The sequence below is a fragment of the Labrus bergylta genome, chromosome 5, assembly GCF_963930695.1.
Source record: "Labrus bergylta chromosome 5, fLabBer1.1, whole genome shotgun sequence".
NCBI lineage: Eukaryota > Metazoa > Chordata > Actinopteri > Labriformes > Labridae > Labrus > Labrus bergylta.
The window spans coordinates 24,116,028-24,141,088 of NC_089199.1; the positions used below are offsets into that span (position 1 = coordinate 24,116,028).

At 43.3% G+C, this 25,061-nt stretch overlaps 1 protein-coding gene across 9 annotated transcripts in view; it reads left to right on the top strand.

Moving 5' to 3' along the window:
* Positions 1–12,134, top strand: part of ptprt (protein tyrosine phosphatase receptor type T) — a 287,907-nt gene extending 275,773 nt beyond the window's left edge. For all 9 annotated transcript variants that reach the window (XM_065955243.1, XM_065955240.1, XM_065955244.1 and 6 more), the window contains 7 exons: positions 79–228; positions 697–870; positions 1,003–1,134; positions 2,427–2,552; positions 5,247–5,410; positions 10,637–10,772; positions 12,006–12,134. In XM_065955243.1, coding sequence (XP_065811315.1) covers positions 79–228; positions 697–870; positions 1,003–1,134; positions 2,427–2,552; positions 5,247–5,410; positions 10,637–10,772; positions 12,006–12,059 — 936 coding nt within the window. In that variant the 3' untranslated portion in view covers positions 12,060–12,134. The remainder of the gene's footprint in view (positions 1–78; positions 229–696; positions 871–1,002; positions 1,135–2,426; positions 2,553–5,246; positions 5,411–10,636; positions 10,773–12,005) is intronic.
* Positions 12,135–25,061: the final 12,927 nt, after the last annotated feature.

The window sequence follows — 25,061 nt, forward strand, 5'->3', positions numbered from 1 at the left end:
AGTGTTTTTTTTTTTCCATAAAGGATATTTTCACTCCAGCTTCTGCTTCATTGGTTCTGCCTTTTCCTCACGTTGCAGGAGCAGTACGTGTTCGTTCACGACGCCATCTTGGAGGCGTGTCTATGTGGGAACACAGCCATACCCGTGTGCGAGTTCAGAGCCATCTACTACAACATCAGCAGACTGGACCCGCAGACCAACTCCAGCCAGATTAAAGACGAGTTTCAAGTGAGAACACACACTCATCATCACACACCTAAACCTTTAGGAATATGAACAGGACTAACTGTCGTTGCTGGTAATGAACTTTGTTCAGCTTGACTCTGAGAAAATGCACGGAGCTATTAGGTCCTGGAACGCCCCTGAAACAGATTCTGTCTTTGCCAAACATAAGGATAGGATAGGATAATACTTTTTTTCTCCAGAGGGGAAATTTGGGCATTGCAGCGGCACAGACAAGATGACATAAGTCCTCCAGTAGGCATGCACATATTTCCATATTTCCTCCCTAGAAGTTTAAAAATGTCTTTTTAGTAAGCAGTCTTTACTTCTTTTCAATGCTTGTATTTTTATTTTTGCATACAGCTGGTTAATCGATTTTCCACTTATAGCGTTAAAAAAAAAAAAAAAAAAGCCCTCAAAATCTAGTCACCAACTTTTCCAATCAAATGCTTTGTTACCATTTTCTCTCCATAGACGCTGAACATAGTGACCCCTAGAGTCCGTCCAGAGGACTGCAGCGTGGGTTTGCTACCAAGGAACCACGACAAGAACCGCAGTTTGGACGTACTATCAGCGGATAGATGCCTTCCCTTCCTCATATCAGTGGACGGAGAGAGCTCCAACTACATCAACGCTGCACTCATGGATGTAAGTGTGCTCTCGTGCACGTGACGCTCGAGTATCTTGAACTTTCCAGCGTCGCCAAATGGAACTCTTTTGAATTGTCTGGTTACCTTTCAGTCATTCATTTTTTTTTTCTGCTCCATCCCAACACTCCAGAGCCACAAACAGCCAGCGGCCTTCATCGTTACCCAGCATCCTTTGCCAAACACCATGGGCGACTTCTGGAGACTGGTGTTCGACTACAACTGCTCGTCCATTGTAATGCTCAATGAGATGGATGCGGCACAGGTACACACACATGCAATTCCCTCTATACCTGCTCCCCCCATCATTTGGCTAACAGAGCTTTAGAAAAAAAAGCAGACAACCAGGAGCTGACCCATCGACTGGAACATCACAGCGCCGGATCAATACGCCCAGAGACTGTTTCTATAAATGTGTATCTGCAGTCCTAGAGTTTTTTAAGAGCCGGACAACTGAGAAACCTTTAGCTACAGTTTTGTGCAAACCAATCCTCTGACCTGAAAAGGTTAGGAGCAGAAAGCAGAGAAACTTTTCTCAGACATTTTAGTTTTTTAAGCGGTTCATGAACTCTGCTAATCGTTACAAAATCTGAAATGCAGAAGCTATTGATCAGAGAACGTTACTCAACATAACGTTCGGCGTGACCTCTAACCCGGTCACGCCGACTGGGCCAGGAGTTTCCCCGCTTGGTTAACCTTTCAGAAAGTTTTGTGAGAAGAGATGAGAGCACAAAACTGGAGCAGCTCGTGTCATCATGTACTTCTTTGGGAGTACATGATGGTTTATTTCTGGACTTTTTATGCCTTCATTTAGAGACAGAACACTCGATAGAGTCAGAAATCAGGAAGAGAGAGGGGATCGACACGCCGCAGGTCGGATTTGAACCCGTGCTGCCTGCTTAGAGCAGTGGTACCCAAAGTCGGGGTCAGGACCCCATGGGGGATCGCGAGATTCCTTCCAAAAACATGTAAAAAAAATGTAAATAGCATGTCTTATCCATTATTGTGAAAATATAAACAAAAGCAAAGTTGACGCCGCTATTTTGGATAGGCGTCATAGTCTGGACAGCTGAGTTGAGTTTTGAGTGTTTGAACCACCTCTAGGGACAATGGGGGTCCCCAGTTGCTGGCCACTTTACTTTTGGGGGTCGCGGACTGAAAGGTTTGGGAACCCCTGGCTTAGACGACTAGAGCCTCTATACATGGGGCAAGCTCACTCACCACTAGGCCACCGTCGCCCCTGTCATCATGCACATTTAACACAAACACAGATGTGTTCACTTCTCTCAGCGTTGATTTGAAATTGTTTCAGGATTCTCAGATAAAAACCTGCACTCTGCATAATGCCTTTTGTTTTTGCAAGTTGGCTCTATCTTGATCAGATCCTGCATTTATTACGTTTTCTATAAGTCTTTGCGTAGGGTCATAAGACCATGAACACTGCATTCATATTCAGACCCTGAGGTCATAAAAGTACATAAATTATAGAATCAATGATGTGTCTGTATAAAGGTTTTATGAAAACGTCCTCTGATCGGCCTCTCTGTTTTCTTGCAGTTGTGTATGCAGTACTGGCCGGAGAAGAGTTCATGTTGCTACGGTCCGATACAGGTCGAGTTCATATCGGCAGACATCGATGAAGACATCATCAACCGGATCTTCAGGATCTGCAACATGGCCAGGGTACTCCCTTACTTTACATTTAAATACCAGACCAGTTAGGAAGCAGGTTAAAGATAGAATCAGAAGCTTACTCCTTCAAAATAAAATACAGACTTCTCCTAAAGTGAAGCTGCTCCATCGTCCCTTCCCTCCATACATGTGTGTTGGTGACTGTGTCTGCAGAGACTCTGTCCTCTGACTGGATTTTACTGTTCTGCTTTGTTCTGGTTGACTCGGGACGTTTCTGGGCGGGGAGCAGCCTCCAGGTGATAAACACATGCGGTTAGCTTGTGCTAGCAACTTCCTGCTTCTTGGGGTGATGAGCCCAGGAGGAGGGGCCATGTTTGAATGTTGTGTTTGCAAGCTGCAGTGAACATTTCTACTGACTCCACCTTTAAAGGTTCAGCAGGTTGTGATTATGCAAAACAGTTTTTGGTTTTCTAGGCAAAGAATTAAAATAAATAGTAACATGAGTGCATGAGTCTACACTGTGTATCTAGTTTCTTTGTGATGTGTGCACAGTGTCAAATCATTTGATAATTACAGTACGGTAAATGTTATTTGATTTGATAGTTGTTGATTTGATACCTTGCTCATGAGTGGAAGAAGAAGAAGAAGAAGAAGAAGAAAAAGAGAAAGAAAACACTGCTGCTGACCTTCATGTGACATATAAAAATACATAGTGGAGCAACGCATGCAGAGATAAAATGTAACAACACATAAAAGACATTTTTCATTCCACCTGACCTTTACTTCCACTTAAGCAGCTGTCAGGATGAAACCAGGTCCAGCACTGCAGCAGGCCCGGCTAACTGAGTCGTCCTGCTTTAGAGAGAACCTCTGCGGAGAAAATGGCCGCATGGTTGGAGGTGGTTCAATAACAACAGGACATTTTTTTAAAAATATATCTTCTCCCATTGTTTCTCCTCTTGTCTTGTAACACCTCTCCTTTACTTTCACTTCCAGACATGTCTTTCCTTTCACCTCCTCTTGTTCCGCTCTTCTCATCTCGTTTTCTCTCTCTCCATCCATGGCGGAACAACTCCAGAGGTTTCCCTATCGTCTGAATGCTCCTATAGCACTTAGTGAACTCCCCACTACCCCTGCTCCCTATATTCTCGCTGCCTCTCTCTCTCTCCACACCTTTCAAACACATCACCGGTGTAGCGTGAAATGGCTCATATCATCACCACAACAGCACATCTCACACTGAGAGAGCAGCTCCAGCCTCGCTGAGTCTGTACGGCCCGACCGCTAAGCCATCAAATGAGGAGAGAGAGAGAGGGGGAGAAAAGGTTTGAGCGAGCGAAATGGAAAATGCACAAAGAAGAAAAATGAAGGCAGGAGTGAGTTGGTGAAGAAATAGGCCTGTAAAAAAGTTTGAAATGGGCGCTGATTTGAAGTGGCGAGCGCGATGAAAAGAAAGACATTAAGACGAGAAGGAAGCAGAGATGAGACGAGACGGGAAATCAGGTATAAATGGAAGAGTGGGAAGATAGTAGAAGGGAAAATAAAGAACAGATTTAGCTGAATCTAGCTGTGGCTGCAAATGTCAATGTGCATATTTGTGTGTGCAAACCCGGCAGCAAATCATCCTGACAGTGACGGCAGGTTTTTTGGGTATTTTTTTTGGGCAGTGGATGCCAACCGCCTCGGGCCGGACGACTGAAAAAACATTTTGTCTGCCATGAAATCGAATTAAACATTATGAGACGTTCTCTTTGTTGAACACAATGCTGTTGCTTTTGGGAAAAGCTGCTTCGTGCAGAAACAAGACCTAATAGGGAGCATGACAGAATGCCGACACACGCTGACACCAGATGAGAAGAATGGCCGCGTTGGGTGCAGTGGTTCTCGACTGGTGGGTCGGGACCCAAAAGTGGGTCGCAGATGCTGTTTTCACAGGCAAAGACGGTTGTTTTGCAGGGCGTTGGATGCTGTTGGTGGTATGGAGTTGGTGGCGGCTTGTGTGTTTTCTGGAGGACTTTCAGACCATTTATCTTTGAGGTGCTCACTTTTAGATGACAGTGGAACCTGGGATTGCTGCACCAACATCTCCAAGATGTACAATATGTCAATGTACAAGCTTTAATGGTGCATTTGTATCAAACACCAAAGACCTATGTTGTATGTCTGAATGATGTGCAAAAACATCTGTATTTGACGACCTGGGGTTAGACTGCATTGGGTATTTCTACAGGTTTGGAGTGCAGGGAGCCTGATCCAAACGTCTACAATCATAGGCTCTAAACCTGCACAAAACCACTTTTAGCAGCAAAGTACAAAATATTTTTGTCTGAACATACATACCTGCATGCAAAGTCAGTGAAGACAATAAAGTCAGCAGGAAAATGGGTTAAAGCAGCAGATGTGCTTTCAGTGAGTTTAAAATGTGTTAATATGTTGGTCCTGTCATCCTGGAATGAATGGTTTGAAGTACCAAGTATTCCCTCTTCACACTTTAGAAACCCTGATGATCTAATGTGGAACTATATCGCAGAGAAGAAAATAGACTTCCTTATTTATAAATATACTTTTTTAATGATTTTAGGTGTTACACTTGGAAGGTGTTCCAGTTGTTTTCTCATTTTGACAACCACCAATGAAAGAACCTGCATGATGCTGAATATGGTGATGGAAGCTTTAGAGATAAACATCCTCGTTTTCTCACCCCTCTCTCTCTCTCTCTCTCTCTCTCTCTCTGTGTCTCGGCAGCCTCAGGACGGTTACCGCCTGGTGCAGCACTTCCAGTTCATCGGCTGGCCGGCGTACAGAGACACGCCTCTCTCCAAACGCTCCATCCTGCAGCTGGTCAGGAGGCTGGCTAAATGGCAGGAGCAGTATGACGGAGGGGACGGGAGGACTGTGGTGCACTGCCTGTAAGTTCAGCACATACACACACACACACACACACACCCACACACACACAACCACACACACACACAACCACACACACACACACACACACACACACACACACACACACGGATGCACAAACTTCCTAACATGTAATGAAGCAGTGGGAAGTCAGCGGTGGAGGGCTGGAGAAAGCATTTCTCCCCGGGATGATCGATCACACTTATCAATGATAAAGTGCACTCTCTACAGAAGCACACGCACGCACGCACGCACGCACGCACGCACGCACGCGCACACACACACACACACACACACACTCACACAGACCTTTAAGATGATACATACATGTATGTTTTTTTCTCGACTCCTCCATTTTTCTATGTTAGGTGTTTCCCTCATGCTTTATTTCTCCCACACTGATCCGTCTGACGTACAGATGGTCTGAACTCTGAATATTTATCTCCGCTCAGGTGTTTCTGAAGAGCAGCACGAGGACGCCAAACACACACAGAACTGATCTGATACATAGAATTATACTTATACACTGTTAAAAGAAGGTGCTATTAAATTGCTAAATTGTTGTACTTTAATAAAAGTGCCGACCTGACATCCAGCTTACAAAGAGCCTTGGCTGATAAATTACAGGTGACCTACACACCAGAGCTGCATATCTAACTCTTTACCTTATACCCCACCTTATTTAAAGCTATAAATCATTGGTGGAGATACAGATAGAGGATGGGTTTAGTAAATGGCTTCAGCTTCAGCCAGTAATACCAGCTGAATTTGATTTCAGATTATAGAGTGATAAGGGTTGGGCATTTAAGATATTAAACACATTTACACCAAAATGAAAGTTTATGGATTTAAAGTGTCATTGTGATCTGAATGCAGTCTACACATTGCAAATGACTGCCTAACGGCCCAGCCCCAACTATATGCGACAATTCTGGCGCCACATCCACTTTGTATAGGACGCGACACGCGAGTAGGGCAAAGGATTATGGGATGCATGGCGAGCAGGCACAGGCACAAGACTCGAGAAAGTGGCGGGACAAAAAGTTGAACTTCAGTGAGCAACATTCAAGCGAGTGCGATGCGAGCTGCGTCATCCGCTATTCATATATCCTGACTGACTTTAACAGAAGTATAAATAAACAAAGGAACATGAATAATAGTGGTTATTGTGAATCCATGATCGTTTGTCTACATGAGAACACACGGCTGTGCAGCGAGCAGAACAAATGACGCTGATAATGAGGGAGGGAAACAGACAATGTAAAATCTATCTAGGAGAGATTACACTGAACTTAACAATTACACACACACACACACACACAGAGTCCAAACACTGCCCAAAGCACATCACTGGTGCTTATCCAATCAGCATCCTCTGTCACAGCTCATTGGGCCAATCAGAATTGGCATTGATTTCTTGTTTTTTTCTTTCTGTGCAGGGATTTGTTTTGTTACAAGCTTTTCTAGATATTCAAACCTTTTTTTTCCGCTCAAGCAAATAGAAACAATCCCAGTCTTAAATATGGATGGGTATGGCTAAAACTGGTAAGAAGTCACTTCAACTTTAAGTTCATGGTTGAGGAAGGAGAGAAAGAATTCTAGGTATTTCAAACCTGGGTCCTGTTTTTCTCTATAACCCTAAAAATTGCGTCAACTTCCGGAAAAATTAAGCCAATGCAAACATGCAATATCATGCAGTTCCTAAAGTGTCCACTAGAGGCTGGCTGCAGAAGCACAGGAAGTCACATACACACCCATTCTAAAAATCCTGTTTTTACAGCAGAGATTAACATGTTTACAGCCTGGTTCAAGAAAACAAATAGGTCTGATTATCTCATGTCTCGATCAACACACACTGTACAGGGGGGTGAATGCTTTGATGACTCATCAGTTTTGATTTGATGAAGGATAAGAGTTATTCACAATAAGGCGTGTAGCTGACCTGATTGACAGGTGGGCGCGGTGTAACGGTTTGTCAGGAGGTTTAAAACCCGCCTCAGCTCCAGCTCTAAGTCTGTCGTTAGGTTGACTGAAAGTTAGACTGAGACAGTATTTCCAGCATGGAGACCGCCATCGATGGGACTCCAGCGCCCCCTGCAGGAACAGACGGGTGACAACACTCAGGCTTCAAACATTCATATTTACAGTCTATGACATATACGAGCAGAGACCTGGTGTTGGATTGGCATCCTCCACTCACGTCCAGATTGATAACTGCTGAACTGTGCTTGGTAATGACCGAACGTCCAGTTCTTCGCCTTGCTCCTCCTTCTTATTCAGAATCAACATTCAAACCTCTGGTGTCATATAGGAGTATAGATGGTGACAGATACACATAACCTTCTTTGACCTGATAAAGAATCAATACCGAGAGCTATTGATTGGTGTCCTGTTTGGAAAAGACGACGTCGTTTAGACCATCATTCATCATCTTCAATTAAATTGCAAACTGACTGACGTTTATAAAGTTCTTACCTGCGCAGCTACAATTCAACACCAACAACAAAAAAAAGTTGAATTTAAACAGATAAAGGCAAAAAATAAGAATTCCCCGTCAGTACTGCTCAACGTAAGTAATCATGAGTGACGGGGAAACAAACGCTCTCTGCTCCGGGCTAAAGACTGCTACACCGGCTAATCAGCCCACATATTGATTTCACAGACTTGGTAATACCAGAGATAAGAGGAAACATGATGGTTCAATCAGGAGCTGGTGAAAATTGATTATTCTGCTCCTCACTTGTCCTCGGAGTTAGAGCGTGATGGGGTCTTTAGAGCGGGGGGGGGGGGGGGGGGAGGGGGAGGTGTCTAATACACATTACACAGCGATCTGTCAGAGCTACGTTTATTTAACGCTGTGGAGATTTTAATTCTAGACACTGAGATTAACAAAAATGTCCATATGTTGGTCATTCAGCAGGCTGCGTCTGAATAGAGAGCTGTCCCGCCCCCTTCCTCTCTAGAGTCGATGCTCACACAGGTTGCCATGTGGTGGACACTGAAGCTTCAGTGTTTAGCCAGCTCTGCATCGGTCTGTAAACCTTTCTGCGTTCTAACCTCTCTCCAATTTTTCAAAAAGCATCTCCAATATTGATCCTAGTTTGAGCACGTTTCTACTCGTGGAGCTTATTAGAAACATGCAGAGGCTTTTTAGGTCGGGTACAATCACTTCTATCTGAAACACTTCTCTTGCCCGCTTCCATCGCTGCAACACCTGTTGGTTTGACCTGATAACTGCTCTCATGTCTGGCAAACCGAGGGGCGTCCAAAACAGTGGTGTCTTAAAACCGCCTACCTTCTCTGGTCCAAACAAATCCAGAGCATTCAGGACCAGAATCTAAAGTTAGAAGGAGGACATACTGGCTGCTGCATTGTTGTCAGAGAAGCCAGCACTTCAACATAGAATGTCCTTAATGTCTGATCATGTAGTAAGGTCACTTTATCATTTCACCCACTACACATCTCACTGATTGGTCTGACCATTTATGTGACACAAAGCTGTTGTGATTGGTTGACTAACACCGCCCCTGCAGAGCGGCAGTGAGAGATCTTTGTGACGGCTGTCTCTCCACCTCTCTGTGTCTGAATGTTTAATTCAGTCTGAACTCTGAGATCTCTGACAGCTGATTGAGCCGCATAGCCAGTGAACACACAGCATGTACACACAGCTACTGTATGTTTGCATCAACTCATCTGTATCCATTACTGCAAACTTTCTCAAGTCTGAGAAACAGCGTCACTAGAAGGTGAACAGATCTATTCAGACGTCTTAAATCCATTAGTGGAGCCAGTTATTGTTCTGCTCCGAGCGGTGACAGGTTTCTTTGTGCTGCTTGTTCTCTATGTGACTCGGTGTCAGTCTCATTCAGACGTCTCACAGCTTATTCCTGTTATTGTTCTTGTTTCACGTTGAGGAACTTTTTAAAAGTCTCTAATGTGACTTCCTTCAACTTTTGTTTGTACTCTGCATATTTTTTTTGGCCTTCTAATACAAGCAGGGATTTGCGATTAACATGTTCACTAGGAAGGATGACGCCAAAACCATATAAGATATTAATTGATAGGTCATATGAGTGATGAGACAGGAAGTTGTCAGTGGGCCGGTCTGGGAGGTTGGACTGACTGCAGGGCGGAGGGAGACTCAGGATGAGGGTTGTGTCTCAGGCGTCATTCTGCCCGATCTGATCACGACCCGGACTGTTCCTAGAGTTAGACAAGCAAGATGAAAGGAAGAGGAAGGAGGGTGGGTCAAAGAACGGAGACAAACAGGGTGGAGTGGGACGGCTCGGTATAAGTCGGCTTGTCAGGTGATTTGAAGTGTGGTTTGGGCGCAGTCCAACTATCCCTGGTTTAAGACTGGAGCTGTGTGGGTTTCTCAAAAATAGATTGAAATGGAATTAACCACTTGGGAACCGATTGGAATGCAATGAATCATTATTATTGTGCCTGCCTTTTAGGACTCCTTTTTGGGCGCCTGAATGTTCCCTAAAACTCACTAGAAGTGACATGGTCACCAGGTCTGAAGATAAAATAGCAACTTCTTGAAATCTTTTTAGAAAAGGCCCGCTATTGAGGTTATTTTCCCCTACATGCATAAAATGTTTGCATATCGACCATGACAAGACCTACAAAGATCCTCTTGTTTGGATTTGGATTTTCATCTGTTGCATGCAAAACAGCAAAACATTTAGTTAAACCGTATTTGCACAGAGTTCAGAGGTTTGAGGTGATTCCTCTGACACCATCAACCTGAATGCAGCAGCTGCACTAAAGCAGAGGCAGGACAACAACTGAGGGATAAAGACGCGTCTGCAGGAAAACATGAAATTACGTCATAAACACATTTAAAACAGCAGAGCTCCCGGAGTGATAAAAGAGAAAGAGAACAGCCTGCTGATCTAACAGGGAGCAGGTGGAGATCCCCGACTGTAAGGCAGCGGGTCAGAAGACATTTTCAGGTGTTTCTACTTCCTCTCTTTACTCGCTCGATGATGTAAATCTCTTATTTCTTTCTTTCTTCCATTTTTTTTTTTCTTTTAATGATCAACGAGACCAGCAGGGAGATTATGGCCTACACACCTGGGTTTTCAGGATGACGTTGTTGTTATTGTTTAATGATGAAGATTGTTTTTGTCCTCCCTCCCTCCTCTATTCTTCCTCCTCCTCCTCCTCCTCCTCCTCCTCCTCCTCTTCATCCTCCTCCTCCTCCTCTTCCTCCTCCTCTGCAGTACCGGCGGAGGGCGTTCTGGAACGTTCTGTGCCATCTGCAGCATCAACGAGATGATCCAGCAGCAGAACATTGTGGATGTTTTCCACACCGTAAAGACGCTGAGGAACAACAAGACCAACATGGTGGAGACCATGGTGAGGACCTGTTTTGATTGGCTGCTGCTTTTCAATATGGAAGCTACTACTTGTATATCTACATAACAACATGACGACTGAGGCTCGGTTAAAAGTCCAAAAAACCAGACTAGGGATGGGAAGCTGGATAGTCTAGTGGTTATGACACACGTCCCATTTACAGAGTCTAGGGTCCTCATCGCGGCGGCCTTGGGTTCGAATCCGACTTTTGCTCTTTGCTGCATGTCATCCCTCGCTCTCTTCTCCCGATGTTTCCTGTCTCTCTTCAGCTTTACTATCCAATAAAGGCAAAAAGATAACTTCCTAAGCGGCTTCTTTCAGGGCCAATTAAAAATGCAATATGTATTTTCCGCCACAAATCATTACTATAATAACAAAAAGATGAAGTTGAGGCTGCCGGGGAATCATGGGAGTTCTCTCTGCTACTCCAACCCCCAGGGAAACTGAACTCAGCATTGACCGTAGTCATGACGACCGGGCGAAACCGACCTGAGGAAGAGAATATGTTTACATGTATCCGAGTATAGTTTACATGACGTTTTTAATCACAGCAGCACATACAGCAACGGGACGGCAGCTTTAAGCAGCAGCTCACGCTTCCTTATGCAGCGGTCTTTGACGCAACATCCGGTGTTTCCACGGCAACGATAAACATGTTGTTTCTGTCATGGCGGCCGTCAACTCTAAAATGACAGATTTCTCTGGCTTTGAAAACTGTTGGAAATATTTGAGCTAATGTTAGAACAAAAGAAAATATATAATAATAAGTTTAATCCATTTTTATTTAAATTAGAAATTTTAATTTAAACATTGTCATAAAATTCTACAAATTGTACGTTAAGAACAAATTTAATTTCAGACTCATCTTAAGTTAAGAGCAGACTCAGAAAACAGTGGAAGCTGCGAAATCAAAGCTTCTGCAGGTAAATGATGTTGGATTAGTTTCCTGATTGCGGCTTACTTGTGTAAACCTGGCAACCCTGTGCTGCATGTGTCTGTTGTGTAGTTAAGAGGAACGTCCTAAGATGAGATGTGAGATATGAGATAAGAGGTCGGTACTCAAGAGGCCACGATGACTTAGAAAATGTACAAATTGTAAGAATCTTCTACGATGCATCGCCTCTGTCTTCACTCGGCGCTCTGGAAGTTCCTTCATGGAGGTCAAGCAGCATTTCACAATGAAAGTTATTTTGCAGATGACTGATGTTGCTTTTGTCTGCGTGTCCTCCACAGGAACAGTACAAGTTCTGCTATGAAGTGGCTCTGGAGGCGCTCAGCTCCTTCTGATTGGCCGAGGGGCTGAAAATCCTCTTCTCTTTTCTGATTCGCCGTTGATGCTGCCTGCCATTCCTTGACGCAAAACCGGGCGACACAGAGCGCAAAAAAAAAAAAACTGCAGCTGCTGTCGAAACCCGAAAACCCCGACCTGTGAGCGTGTGTGTGTGTGTGTGTGTGTGTGTGAGAGAGAGAGTGTGAGAGAGAGAGAGTGTGTGTGCTTGATTTAATGTGTGGGCAAAGAAAGGGCATGCTTGCATATTCGAGTGTGTGTGTGTGTGTGTGTGTGTGTGTGTGTGTGTGTGTGTGTGTGTGTGTGTGTGTGTGTGTGTGTGTGTGTGTGTGTGTGTGTGTGTGTGTGTGTGTGTGTGTGTGTGTGTGTGTGTGTGTGTGTGTGTGTGTGTATCTATAAGTGTGCCTGGGACACACACGCAAGCTGTACAGAAGAAAACCAAGCGACGAGCATACACACGGAGGATCTGTGTGTGTGTGTGTGTGTGTGTGTGTGTGTGTGTGTGTGTGTGTGTGTGTGAGGACTTTACACGCTTGTACAAAGAAAAAAAGAGAAAAAATGATATGTTTAAGAAATGAAATCAGATGTTTAAAAAAAAAGAAAAAAAAAAGAGCCACTTTTTCCTTCTTCTCTCTGTCCTGCTGGGCTGTGATGTGACGACTGTACAGTATCTCCTTTTTAGATCTACTCTACGCCTTGAATGTTGTCTCCCTCTGAAGGCTGGATGCACACTGAAACACCTATGTTTTTACTTCATTTGATTCTCAAACTTTAAGATTTAGGACCCCGATATGAATCCTACCAGAGAATCTGCAGAAAAGAAGGATCTGAGTGACGCTGAAGTTTGGGTTTTTTGTTGTTGTTTAAGGTCCGTTTAAATTCTTCCAAGCAGAAGAATATTAATGTTTCTGTTTATTCTGAGTTAGAGTTCCTGCAGCAGACGGGCTCATTTGACTGCCTCACTCCTGGTCGCCTTTGAAATCGCTCACTTGTTTTCCTTCATTCTGCTTCAATGAACCGAGGCCGAGTCCACACGTAGGCGAGTATTTTTAAACGGTGGGTTTTCCTCCTCTGTTTAAAAAAAGAGTCCCGTCCGTCCCGTACATCTTCATCCACATGAAAATTTCAACCCAGAGTCCGCCAAGTCTCGTCCAGAACCGCTCATGTTGTTGTCTAAAGCAGCAGTGACCTCCGTCGTCCAATCAGGCGTCTCTTCTCGTCCACACACTGGGAGAGTAACTGTGTGTGTATGTGTGAGCCTGTAAAAAGTCCAGTTCGCATCGTTAGCACCAGCGCTAGTTTGGTGACGTCGGCCATCGCACTAATCTCATGTAAACTAAAGTGACAGCGTCGCATGATGACATCACACAGAGGAGAAACCGACGCACAGCGTGAGGTCTACACAGAAGCACCTTAAACAGAGTTTCTGAACATCTTCAACCTGGAAGGAGTTTTACTAAAGGAGAGTTTACAGAGACCTGAAAAGATGTTTATGTACAAAAGGTCAAAACGCAGAGAAGAAGCTGATTTAAAAAAAATACCCGCCTACGTGTGGACGAGGCCTCTGATAAGTGGCGTCGAGTGAACGGTGAAAAACAACAAAGAAATGAAGTAACCTCTCCTTTTCTGTAAGACTAAAACACGGTATTACAGAATCTCTAAGAGGACAAACATCCATACATTTGATTTAACTCCGACTTCTGTAATCAAAAAAACATTTAGCTTGTTTTTTTGAGATTTTACAGTCTTTATTTCACATCATCTTCGGATAATAACGCTGGTTTTCCCGTCATGAAGAGTCAGTTTCATTTTGTTTTTTGAAGACCTCGAGAAATGAGCTCATTGACCACAGGATAAGAAGCGTTTTTCTCCTGCGATAATGAGATAACTGGATAAATCTGAGTGAAGCATAAGGATGTCTGCTTAGGGCTTCCGTAGTTTTCAATATTTCTGCTCTTTCATTTTATTTTGAATGTTTTTCGGCTCGATGTGAAGTCGGTCTCGGCCGACTCTTTCATTGTGCGTCCAGCCTTACTGTAAATAAGATCAGACGACCACAGTCAAACAAACAAACAGACAAACATCCGGCACCAGACACATCACCAAGAAAGGTTTTCATTTCAGAACACACATCACTTCCTGTGATCATTGTTTGCATCACGTTATCTTACCGTAAACTGTCCCAAACGTTAAGACGTCTGAAGCATTAAGATATATATTTTTACATATTGTACATTTTGCAGACATCCAGAGTGGCTTACGATGGAAGCAGAGCACCATTTAGACGTTTTTTTGTTTTTTGTTTTGTTATTTTAGTGGGGCGGACTTCTAGAGAGAGCAAGACCTCTTTGGATTAACCTTGTGATGGTCAGGATTTAAGAGAGCGTTTTTAAAATGAGCAGCTCGTCCTGTGACATCATATCGATTCAGAGGAAACAAACAAAGTGTCACTTATTCTCCCTGACTTTCCTCACTGTTCAGACAGATTCAAGCTTTTGCTTCAGGGGCGTGTCCAGGTAAAATCTTATTGGCAACCCAAAATACTTGAGTACTATTGGCTATTAGCCTTGCCAGAGGCGGGACTTATGTTGCAATCCAGCATTCAGGCTGTTGCAACAGGCACTTTTTTAGTTTCAGATGTTTGTTTGCATTTTTTAAAACACTTTAAACTTTGATTTTGGACGTACAATCCTTAAAAAATTATGATTGAAGATGTTTATGTCGACATTATCTTGCGTTACTTGAACGTCGATGTGATTGGTGCAGACAGAAGAGGTAAACAAACGCTCCTCATTCATGTGTGTGAACACAAACTTCAGGCCCCCCCTGCACAAGTTGGTGCCCCAGCTGGGCGACCCCGAGTCCCAAACAAATCTGGACACGCCCCTGTCTTGCTTTGACATAAGATGCTTTCAAAGCCAACAAACAAACTTTGAGTTATTATCAAAGTTCTGAACTGAATCTAAAACCCAGAAGCAGTGAGTCAGCAGCCTCACAGTTCTTGTCTCGTTGCTTTTTTTAAGATTTGGACGTTAACATGGGTTGTGAAAATTGTATTGTATTGTATTTTTAACTTATTTTTGCTCATGCTTCAAACTGTTTAGTTTTTAGATTCTTTGCTTTTGCATGTGGGAAAAGAAAACAATGAATCCTTCAAAATGTGTCGATTTCAGACCAAATCATCCCAAAGTAATCGCACATTAACTGCAAATCATTATTGGAGGGTAAACTTGGATCAGTGGTCAAAATGATCATAAAGGGAAAAAAATCCAGTGTTAAAATAACTGTTCTCCCAGCATGCATCTGTGATTAAAACGACGACACCAACCCAAAGACACGGGTCACGTTTACCTCCCTCCACAAACAGAGGCTCAGTTAGCTTTTCGCTGCAGCACATTGAGGTGTGCACGTTTTGAAAATGTCTTTGACAAACTGTGAGACAGGAAGTGACTGAGCCCGGGGGGGAAAGGCGAAAACATGGCCGCCAAATCAGGTTTTTGGAGTTTGTGCTAGAAGCCGACCTCCCGATTCCGCCTCATTTAATCTGACGTTTGACATTTTACAACATGTGAAGACTAAACCTGTGAAGAGCTGGGATGATATTTTAGGGATTGAAGACCCTTTTTAGGGACTAAAGCGTGGTCTCATGGCCTCATGTCCACCTAATGTTATTTTTTCAGGGCAGCAAAAGCGCTGACTGTGCACTCGGGAGTGTTTGCAAGAAGCTTCTGTGCGCTGAGAAGAAAAGCACGCCTGTCCTGTCTCCATGACAACAGTCTGTTGATAACGGCCGCTGTATGACCGACACGGCTCCACTGCTCTACTCATTAAATACAACTAAAAAAAGATGCTGGCGCTCAGAAAAAAACCGCCAGGTGGACACGAGGCCTAAAGAACGATTTTTGAAATAAATGTCAGGAATTATTCAAACCCTTAAACATGTTTTACACTTTTACATCTCACCAGGAGGTGTCAGTATTTAGAGACAATTAGGTTAAAACTTTACGTTTTCAGGAACACTTGAGTCCGATCTCTGTCGACCACGTGTTACCATAGAAACCGTTTTTGTTTTATGTGTCGAAGCTCTCGGCCTGAAGTATTAGTCTGCTCAAAGTGTTTTTATCTGTTTTCGCTGGAGTCTTAATGTGAGGCTCATTCATGGACCTATGAAGATGAAGAGCGTCCGTGTGTTGTAATGAAGACAATGTGAATGCCGCAAACGTTTCTCGTTTTTTTGATTTACTCAAAAAAGGCTTTATCGTGTCCCGGCTCAGCTCATGTGTGAGATGTATTTTGTTTGCTTTCTTTTTTCTTTTTTTTTTCAGACTTTTCTTTTTTTCTGAATTTGTACATTTCTTTTGTATAATTATGATTCTGATGATGATTTGTCTAGCAAAGTGTTGTTTAGATCTGGTGACGCCATTACCAATTGGTTGTTTAGTTGTTTGAAATGTGGTTAACATGAAATAAAGGGACCAAAATGTCAAAGAGGATCTCTCGTCTTTTTCTTTGCAGGCTGTTCAAATGTTTTGCAGAACGCACACAAAAACATTTTATCTACTTAATTTCTAATAAAAAAACATATTTTTACAGCACGGTATATTAGTCACACTTACCTGTGTTACGGCAATACCGTCCCTGATAGGTCGTATTGCGTGGCTGTCAAGCTAGAGAGGGGGCGGGCCTTCCTGCCTGGTTGTACGGCCAATGACTGGGGAGCCACCGTCCTGATTAGCGGAGGTTGTAGCCAAGACCAAGACCATATATGTCAATGAAAAATCATCATGTTGTGTGCAGTGGGCGTGTCACTCACTTATACCATAACACAGGGAAGGTTGCCTGGGTGAGAGGCTACTGCCCTTTGTGATGTCATGAAGGGAAAATCTCCAAACAGCCTGTTTGGACATTTTCTGAAAAGTGGAGCAGGCAAAAGACGGAGAGGATGGACTTTTCTCTTCTTTGAAGGGGTTTGTAGACAGACACATATTAGAGTTAGAGAAACATGGGGGATGGTCTCACCTTTATTACAGAGTCTTTGAAACCTGCAGAAACACACAGTTAAACATCAGGTACACGTCTAGGTGAATGACAGCCATGTTGACAGAAACAACTCTCCAGCTTGCTTTCTATTTTACGCTTTCATCTCGAGACCTGAGCTGTTTGTTTGCTTCCTCATAGTTTTGATCCCCGAGCTGGAGAGAAGAATAAAACAACATAGGTCTTTATAGACAGATTTTTTTTTTCTCTTTTTCTAATCAATCAGAGTCTGTGATGAACGCAGCTCCAAGCCAACGGCCTCATCCTTTATTTAGCTGCTTGATTCCCCGGGAGCTCATAAATATGCATGAGTCTGAGATTAGCATAGGCACCAAGGACAGGGCCCCGTACCTCGGCATTATGACGATCAATCAGAAACACTAAGGGGCTCCTCGGAGGGAAGCTGTCTGTCAGCTTGGCTTTGGGCTCACTTGATGCACGCACACACACACACACACACACATCAAAAAAAGGTGAGCTCAAAGCATACATAACACACACAGACAAGAACTCTGCAGAAAGCATGCATCTGCACACACAGGAGGAGAAAAGGCACACAAAGCAACCGCTTACTCACCCACCTTACACACCAAGAAACGCATATAGAAAACACACACACACACACACACACACACACACACACACACACACACACACACCCAAACACACACACACACACACACAGATACAAAGCCAATCTTTTCATTTGTCGTACTCTTTACTCTCTCGCTGCGTCTGTTTCCTCCTCTTTTTTCTTTCTTTTTTTTTCGGTAGCCGAATTTGTAATGAGTTTGAAAATTGGCCCATTTCATTTGCTCTCACTGAAATGTCATTATGCAGGGAGGGGAGGAGGGGAGGAGGGGAGGAGGGGGGGGGGGGGGGGGATAGCGGTGGCACTGTAATATATTTTTCCCACTCTAACAGGGTTATTAATATATTTTCTCCCAGAGAACTTGTAACAAGGTTATTTGGTGTCTGCAGCCGATGCCGCGTGCATCTCTATGAGCTGCAGTTAGAATCAGCTTCATGTATTTATTCTACACCTGATGCTACGTTCACCTGCGTTACCTGGCGGCTACAGTCAGATCTCTTTTAATACCTTTAATGAACTTCCTGCTGGAATGACCTTGTTGTGCATTTATTCAACAAACAAACAAAAAGAACGAGAACAGGCCTGTGCTGAGTGAAAACCTGAGATTTCGTTAAGGTTTACTGTACTTTACTGTAAAACCTTCAGAGAGTCATACACACACAGACCTCGAGCACCATCACTGTCCTCTGGGAAAATATCTACAAACACATTTTATAATGTCGTCACTCGAAGGTTAAACAATGAAAACCTGGAGTTACAGAACAGAATCAAAGTCGAAGTAAACTAGACGTTGAGGGTCTCAAACCATAGAGGAATGCACCGATGTGTTTAAATTGAGCCCAGCTGATCCCAATGTTTGTTTCATTACTTCTTCTGGTTTTAAGACTCCGACAATGTCGACTTTTCCTCTCGTGTGAAGATGAAAACAAGTCAGAGTTGGTCTTCATCTGCCCTCGTCTCTTTATCAGTTGCTGATGTCAGCAATACATTGATTTGGCCACCACGCTCAGACTGAGTCGTCCCCGACAACCACCGCCATCCTCATTCACACATGTCCTGCTCTGACCTCCACCTAAGTGGCAAGGAAGTGTGGACAACAGGAACAAGAGGAATACAAAGGAGAAATCCTTCCTGCATATTATCCCATATGCTCTTTTTGTAAAGCCTCTCCAGATAACACTTGTTATGAATTGGCACTTTACAAATTTTTAGCGCATGCTGCCTGTTACAGTTGCTCCTGTTCGTTTTCCTACTTTCTAGTACTTTACTGTCTTTATTTTTACTTTTTTATCTTTTTTTACTTTTTTTAACTTATTTAGTTGCTATTTTATTGCTAATTTTTTTTAATCTCTATTCTATTTTATTTTACATCCTTATATTATTCTATATTTCCTTCTGCTGTATTATGTGGAGAGCAACAGTAACAACTGAAATTCCCCCTGGGATTAATTAAGTATTTCTGATTTGGATTCTGATTTTAAAGCACTTCTGAAGGTCATTTTTCAGCGAGAGCTCTATAAATGGATCACAACTAAATACCAATGATGAACACACTTGATAAAGTTTCATGTTTGTGAGACTGATGAAAGGAGTTTTAAACCCATGTTTGTTTACATGCAGAAGTGGAATAAGCCCTGGATATTTTCTCCACAATGATTTAGATTTATAAGAAATGTGTAGGCGTTGCTTCAATGAGAAGAAAGTGAACGCATACTTCAGTTTATTCTTCACCTATAGCGCCTACTCGGCATAACATATCCTTGTACAGACACTAACAGCTGGCATGAAAGCGAGGCCCGTCGAGAATATGAATACAAAAACCAGTCACCTCCAAAAGAAGCTGCGACCTCGACACAAACCGTCAACTCTTTTACCTGTGGTGTGCGTCTGCGTGTGTGTACATCCTGCCGTTGTTCCGCCGCCTCGTCTCTCCTGCGAGCGAGTGGGAAGCGAAAACGAGATGCTAAGTCATGCATGACCCGGGGTGCAATCCATCAGCTCCCGCTCTCTCTCTTCCACTTCTGCGGAGTTGGACACTAAATGAAGACGTATGGGAAATCTCACCGACACTGCGGAATAAAATGGAGTTGTAAGATTGCAACTGTGTCGCTGTTGGGGAACAATCTAACAGGCTTTTGTTGTTTGCAGCAGCAGCAGCAGCAGGCTTGTATTGAGTTTAGTTTCATTGCATTTGGTCCGTGTTCCTGAGAGGAGCTGTAAAGGACAAAGTGCAACGAGATTAACCCCGGGGGATGGAAAAGTTAGGAGCTTGTATAGTTCCAAGGTCTTCAAATCGAAGGTCTTAACGTTTTTATTTAAAGAATTAGATTAAATATTCTGTGTTCCAGATGTTCATCAAACCTGTAAATGATAGTCTAGCTCCTGGCTGCAGGCTGCTGGATTATAAAAAGCCTCAGGGAAAGCAACAGAGCCAAGAGCACGAATTATTACAGATATATATCATTGCAAACTGAAATCATTTATTAGCTCTGTGCTCCCTTGTCCGTTAACACTCACAGGCTGCGTTTTTTTAGAGCGCAGCAAAAGTAGAGGAGTTACAGTAAGGCCTCGTGTCCACTTTTAGCGTTTTTCATCCGGGCAGAAAAGCGCTGACTGTGCACTGTGGAGTGTTTCCATGAAGCGTTTGTTTGTGCTCTGAGAAGAAAAGTGCTGCACGTCCGTCCTGTTTCCATGACAGTCTGTTGACAACGGTTACCGCTGTATGAGCGACACCGCTCTCTCTCGGAAAAAAAGACGCTGGGCACTGCACTTTTCATCCAGGTGTTGGCTTTCTGCTGAGAACGCTTTCTACTCATTGGAAACATCTGAAAAAAGAAGCTAGGTGGACACGGGGACTAACGCATTACCCAGTAATTCTCAACTTCACTCAAGACAAAATCAGACATATTGTGTTTTAAAAAAACTAGAAACATGATGTTATTAAAAGGTTCTTTAATGTTTGGAAAGTTAACAAAATTCTGATAATTGTCTAAAAATAAACAAATTACACGAGGTGAAGTCTGCCCAACATCTGATTCGCTCTCTCCCTCGTCCTCCTCCTCTTGCCCTCCCCTCCTTCTGTCCTCACCTCCCCTCTCTCTCTCTCTCTCTTTATCCAACTGCCTTTGGTGATATTTAAAGGCCAGTCAGCAGAAGTGCTCCCAGAGTCTGTGCTTCCCACTTTAACTTCATTACGTCCAATTAGGAGTGGTGTCCTTCAGTGGAGTTCAGAGCGGAGTCTAGGTGTGGGACCAGCAGCTGTCTTTAGCTCAGAATGAACAGCAGAAGCCTTCAGCGTCGACCTCCTTTAGAGCGCTTTTTTATTCTCTCTTCAGTGTTAACAGGCCTTTCTGTTACCCTCATAATATTGATTTTACGTTGCAGAAATTATATTTCAGAACGAGAGTCTATGTGAAGATTACTTTTGGAAATGCTTCTCCTTTTGACAAGTATATATTATTTAGAATCAATGTGTTGATCTCTAAGTATAACAAGGGCTGCTATCAGCTGGATTTGCAAGGGGCCAAGATCAGAGCCCTGTGGTACTCCATATTCCACACCTGCACGCTTTCTTCTTTTTTTTGTTATAACTTTTTATTGTCATCATGTCTTAACATACAGTACACATGTTTATATTCAACTTAAGGAATTTATGATCACACATCATGATGCGGAAATACTAAAAATAACACTTACAATACAGAAACATGTATTACAGTTGTTTAAAGTGGCTTGAAGTAAAACTGAGGTAGATTGGATCTGTGTTACATAAATTCATAAATGTTTCCCTCCATCAAGGTTTTCTTCCTTTTCTCCACGATATTTAACATCTTTAGGAAGGGCAAACAAACACATTAGTTATATAAAAATGAAAGAATAAAATTAAATTAAAAGAAAGAGAAGAAGAGTCAAAAGAGAAAGAAGAGAGAAAGAAAAAAAAAAACACAAAAAAAACACAAAAAAACCTAGGTTTGTATGGTGCTCCCCGAAGTGACTGTCAGTCCTATTGTCATGATCCCAAAGTTTCAGTTCATTTCCTTCCTACCATAATATGTTGACCACTTAGACCATCTCTTTTCAGATAGTTTTGAGTTCTCCCTCATTTTATTAAACTTTCCATCTGATATATTCGTTGAATTTTTTCTCTCCATTTATATATCAAGGGGGCATGTTTTTTGAAGCCAATTTCTTGTTTCAGTGCTGCTATATGCAGAATTCTTAACAAATATTGATATTGATCGTTTTCATTACGTATTTTGTCCACCCGCACATCTTCATTGAGAATTATTTGTGAAAACTGCCAACGAAGAGGCGGCTGGCTTTCTTTAAATTTACCTATAATGAATCTTGTGTTTAGTTTTTTCAATATATTCCCCTTTGTAGAAGTAAAATCAAAGTACAAACCCAGATTTGATTCACCGCGTCCACTCAGATGTGACAGTCACCGACTCTCTGGTTGATAAACCGTCCTCGAGTCATGCAGGGAGAAAAACTAAAACGGCAAAGATGAAGTTTACTAATGTGTGTTGAATAGTGTCTAAGATATTAGTTCCACCGAGATCAGCCAAATTGCCTTCACTCTGCAGTGATCTGCATTGTTAACGGGCCGACAGCGGTGATGATTATTATTCAGGCTAACTGTCTGAGTGCGAAGCTTCTCGTCGGGGCTTTGGGCAGAGTTCATTGACTCCCATTAAGGAGCTCAGTATCAGAGCGCACACAGAGCCAGACTTATTCACTGTCAGGGAAAGTGAGAGTGAAGCCTTTGTGTGCTGAAGATGTGTGCGACTGACTCCAACACTAATTTTCAGAGTGCTTACTTTGGCTCGCCGAGCTTAACGGTGCACATTAGCCTATATGGAGGAAACGCTCTTTTGGTAATTGTGGCTTAGAGAGAGAGTGTGTGTCGGTGTGTTTCTGTGCACGGGAGTGTGTCCGTCCGTACGTGAGGGTTTAAGAGACAGAGACGGAGGGTAAGGAAGAGTGAAATAAAAAGAGAACAATGAGAGGTTGAAAAGAGACGACGACAGTTTGAATAAGAGAAATTGAGAAATATGAGACTGGGGAGTCAAACAATGTCTTCTCTGTAACCACAATGCGGAGTAGGATTCTGTCTTTTTACAGTTCCATCACCTGTAATCAATAATTCAAGCAGAATTTCAGAATTTTTCAATCTGAGCCCTTTCTTTTGACATGAGACTGAAATGAAAAGAGCTTAACAGCTGATACTTAAAGGGAGAGTCAGTAGGTTTTTTTCCCCTTCAAAATAAAATACAGACTTCTCCTAAAGTGAAGCTGCTCCATCGTCCCTTCCCTCCATACATGTGTGGTGGTGACTGTGTCTGCAGAGACTCTGTCCTCTGACTGGATTTTACTGTTCTGATTTGTTCTGGTTGACTCGGGACGTTTCTGGGTGGAGCTGGTGTGTTTCCTCCAGCCAATGACAGCGCAGCAGGTGAGTTTAGGAGTGGATACAAATCAGGGATTGCACAGGATTCAAACCAGGGAAAATGACGGACATTGATGTAGCGGGAAAAAATCACAGTGAGGAAAAACACCGAGCAGATAAAGCTCGTTCTAAAACGAGGGTGAACCTTGTGTTGTCTTTTACCCGTGGACGTGGAGTTGGTCTACTTCCTGTTGGACAGGCAGGTGACAAACACCGGCGGTTAGCTTGTGCTAGCATGTGTTAGCTTGAAGTGTAGTAGCGAGGAGTAAACGTACACACTACATCCTGCAGGGAGTGGGGCTTCTGGGGGCGATGAGCCCAGGAGGAGGGGCTCAGTTTGAGTGTTGTGATGCTTCTGACTCTGTCATTAAAAAAGATTTTAACTCCTCCTTTCCAATCTTTGGGAACACCATAACAAAGTCCAACACTGTCAGTGGCCAAACAACAAGTTTTTGTTGATTAGGGAACACTGAGCTTCAAGGATACTGTCACTACCCCACTGGGATGATTGGCTCATGGCCGCAGGATGAATCAATCAAGCAGGCCAACTCCCAAACAGCCATTAGTTAGTTTATTAAATATGTATGAAAAACAGCTAAAGGCATAAAAACAGATATGTTCTCCATTCATCAATGAGGACGGGTGCTAAGAGTTTCATCTGAGCAGCTCGTTTTCATATCAAGGCTTCAAATTGTCACACATTGTCCATCACTCTGTGTCTTGTACAGATGTATGAGGTGTCAATAAAGCGTCTTCACTGTGACGATTACCTTCCAGAAGCAATTTGATCATTTTAGAGAAAGCAGAAGTAAAGAGGCTCACCACTGAGGGGGAGTCGAGGAGAGGGGCAATCACAGAGCGCACACCAAACTCCAAGATGGCTGCATCCACCTCTAAGATCCATCCATCCGTTATCTTTTCCCGTTTAGGACGATCCCAGCTGTCATTGGGCGAGAGGCGGGGTTACACCCTGGACTGTTCACCAGCCAATCACAGGGCTGACATATAGAGACAGACAACCAGCCACGCTCACATTCACACCTACAGACAATTTAGAGTCAGCAGTTAACCTAACGAGCATGTCTTTGGACTGTGGGAAGAAGCCGGAGTACACGGAGAGAACCCACACATGCACAGGGAGAACATGTAAACTCCACACAGAGAGACTCCTGTCAGACGGGGATTCAAACCAGGAACATCCTCACTAAGATCCTGAATTAAGTTAAAAAAAAAATTGGTCCTAAATAAATAAGCAAAGCAATAAATACGTAAATTAGCATTACATTTGATCTTGTAGATTTAGAACATATCTCCTAACACAAACACGCTGCTCTGATCTGATAACTTTCCCCACACACACATAAAACCCAGAGGGGTAAGAGTGTGATGTGACTGCAGAGCAGCGAGAGCAGCAGAAGGAACCGAACATCAGAGGGCCTGTTAGCGCGCTGAGGAGCATTTTGTCTCCTCAAACGACTTGGAGAGCGGCAGACAAAATGACTCAGACTCCGCTCCAAAAGCCGCAGGAGAAAAAAGAAGACGCTCGGCACCAGACATCACTTTAGAGGGAATTTTATATCAGACAGAGCTAATCTGATGCTCCGTTCGGGTTTTCTAAACTTGAAACTTGATGGCAGCTCACTCTGATGAGGCTGGATCTGAGCGAGAGCACGGCAACCAGACGGAAAATAAAAGAGGAGTATCACAGAGGCTCACTGTTGTTTTATTCAGGATGACTGCTTCTTTCTTTAAGGGGCGAGAGAGAGAGAGAGACATAGACAGAGAGAGAGAGAGGGAGAGAGAGAGAGAAAGAGAGAGAGACGGAGAGAGACAGAGACAGAGAGAGATAAAGAGAGAGACATAGACAGAGAGAGAGGGAGAGAGAGAGAGAAAGAGAGAGAGAGAGAGAGAGAGAGAGAGAGA